At 63.8% G+C, this 2,474-nt stretch overlaps 1 protein-coding gene across 1 annotated transcript; it reads left to right on the top strand.

The window, feature by feature from the left end:
* Nucleotides 1–287: 287 nt before the first annotated feature.
* Nucleotides 288–2,249, top strand: HOXA13 (homeobox A13). The gene is given in 3 exon segments (XM_019726224.2): nucleotides 288–616; nucleotides 618–1,207; nucleotides 1,916–2,249. Coding segments are annotated over 3 exon segments (1,164 nt in total). The 3' UTR covers nucleotides 2,161–2,249.
* The last annotated feature ends 225 nt before the right edge of the window (nucleotides 2,250–2,474 follow it).

The following is a 2,474-nucleotide window of genomic DNA, read 5'->3' as shown; positions in this document are numbered from 1 at the left end:
CCTCTCCCCTGGGTGAGTGGTGCGCGGGCGCTGGCGCTGGGGACCTCGCGGGCGGCGGCGGGGACCGCGGGTGCGCAGCGCAGAGCCGGGCTTGGAGCCGCCCGCTTTGCATGCGCCGTGGGCGGAGCGGGGGGGGGGAGGCGGGCCAATGGGCGGCCGCCTGGCGCGACCCCGCGGGGCGCGATCCGCCCCCCTCGCTCGGGCCCCGGCCCCGCGCGGCGCGCTCTTCACTTCTTGGGGGCTTTTTAAAACAGCGCCACTGGGGTCTTCTCCATGCGGCTCGGGCTATGACAGCCTCCGTGCTCCTCCACCCCCGCTGGATCGAGCCCACCGTCATGTTTCTCTACGACAACGGCGGCGGCCTCGTGGCCGACGAGCTCAACAAGAACATGGAAGGGGCGGCGGCGGCGGCGGCGGCGGCGGCAGCGGCAGCGGCAGCCGGGGCCGGGGGCGGGGGCTTCCCCCATCCGGCGGCCGCGGCCGCGGGGGGCAACTTCTCGGTGGCGGCGGCGGCCGCAGCGGCGGCGGCAGCCGCGGCCAACCAGTGCCGCAACCTGATGGCTCACCCGGCGCCCCTGGCGCCCGGCGCCGCGGCCGCTTACAGCAGCGCGCCCGGGAGGCGCCCCGTCGGCCGCCGCCGCCGCCGCCGCTGCCGCCGCCGCTGCTGCAGCGGCCGCGGCCGCGTCGTCCTCGGGAGGGCCCGGCGCGGCGGGCCCAGCAGGAGCCGAGGCCGCCAAGCAGTGCAGTCCCTGCTCAGCGGCGGCACAGAGCTCGTCGGGGCCCGCGGCGCTGCCCTACGGCTATTTCGGCAGCGGCTACTACCCGTGCGCCCGCATGGGCCCGCACCCCAACGCCATCAAGTCGTGCGCGCAGCCCGCCTCGGCCGCCGCCGCCGCCGCCTTCGCCGACAAGTACATGGACACCGCCGGCCCGGCGGCCGAGGAGTTCAGCTCCCGCGCTAAGGAGTTCGCCTTCTACCACCAGGGTTACGCGCCCGGGCCTTACCACCACCATCAGCCCGTGCCGGGCTACCTGGATATGCCGGTGGTGCCGGGCCTCGGGGGCCCCGGCGAGTCGCGCCACGAGCCCCTGGGTCTTCCCATGGAAAGCTACCAGCCCTGGGCGCTGCCCAACGGCTGGAACGGCCAAATGTACTGCCCCAAAGAGCAGGCGCAGCCTCCCCACCTCTGGAAGTCCACTCTGCCCGGTAAATGGCGCCCCCTTCTCAGTCCCGGTCCTCCCGGCTCTGCTCCAGCTTCTCCTCCTCTCGCTCCCGGGTCACCCTGGTGCCCCTTTGCTGTCTCTCTCCCTGGCCTGCACTAGCAGCGCTGCACCCCTGGGGGCCGGACCCCGGCTGACTGGCGCTGCCCGTAGTGCCCTTGAGTTAGGCTGGCTCCTGGCTCTCCCTGGGTGAGGGATGGCTGGGAAAAAGCTTGTTGGGACCCTGGGTGGCTTTCTTCTCCCTCTGCGCCCCGCCCTCCCCAGCCCAGGATAGGAAATGGACCTGGAAACGGTTTACCAAATTGCCCGTATTCATTCTCTCAAAAATGACTTCAGTCTAGAAACATCAAGTGTTAGGTCTTAGGGAATAGTGAGGAGCTAGGCATGGAACTATTGACCCCTGAGCCCAGCGCTAAGGTGTGGGCCGCTGGGCCAGGCGATCAAGCGAACCCGGCGCTCTTTGCGGGCAGGATGGCCTAGTTGGGATGGTCATTGGAGCCCTGGGCGGTTTCATTTCAGTGCAGAACTAACCACCTCCCCACTGACCCTTCCAGGTTTTGGCAGAAGGCTGGATTGTGCAGAGCATGGCAAAGGGCAGCTGGTGCTGCAAGGCGGGTGGCTCAGATCAAGCTGTCGCATGTGTCCTGGCCTGGGTCTGATTCCTCTGTAACTTGCCTTCTTCCCTATCTTCCAGACGTGGTCTCTCATCCCTCAGACGCCAGCTCCTACAGGCGGGGGAGAAAGAAGCGCGTCCCTTACACCAAGGTGCAATTAAAAGAACTCGAACGGGAATACGCTACAAACAAATTCATTACCAAGGACAAACGGAGGCGGATATCAGCCACGACGAATCTCTCCGAGCGGCAGGTTACAATCTGGTTCCAGAATAGGAGGGTCAAAGAGAAAAAAGTCATCAACAAACTGAAGACCACTAGTTAATGGATTAAAAGTGGAACAAGCGGCAACTTGAAGAAATGCTTCAGAACTCGTTGCTTTATCCAGCTAATGAGTATAATGTTTAATAACAATCGAAGAATGGGAAAGAGAGAGACACTGGCATTTTGCTTTCCTGAGGGGGGAATCTCTTTCTCCTTGGAATCTACAACTCTTTTAAAACTTTACTTTAAGAAATGGTAAAGACTGCCAATCCTTCCTCCAACCCCACCAGACCCAGACCGTTAAATAACAAACTCTAGAGTCAAATGTCAACCCCCAAATACGCAATTTCAGATAAGTTACGCATTTACTGAAAT

The sequence above is a fragment of the Rhinolophus sinicus genome, linkage group LG09 (assembly GCF_036562045.2).
Source record: "Rhinolophus sinicus isolate RSC01 linkage group LG09, ASM3656204v1, whole genome shotgun sequence".
Classification (NCBI taxonomy): domain Eukaryota; kingdom Metazoa; phylum Chordata; class Mammalia; order Chiroptera; family Rhinolophidae; genus Rhinolophus; species Rhinolophus sinicus.
The sequence above is the reverse complement of the archived record's forward strand: the minus strand, read 5'-3'. Positions and strand labels throughout refer to the sequence as shown.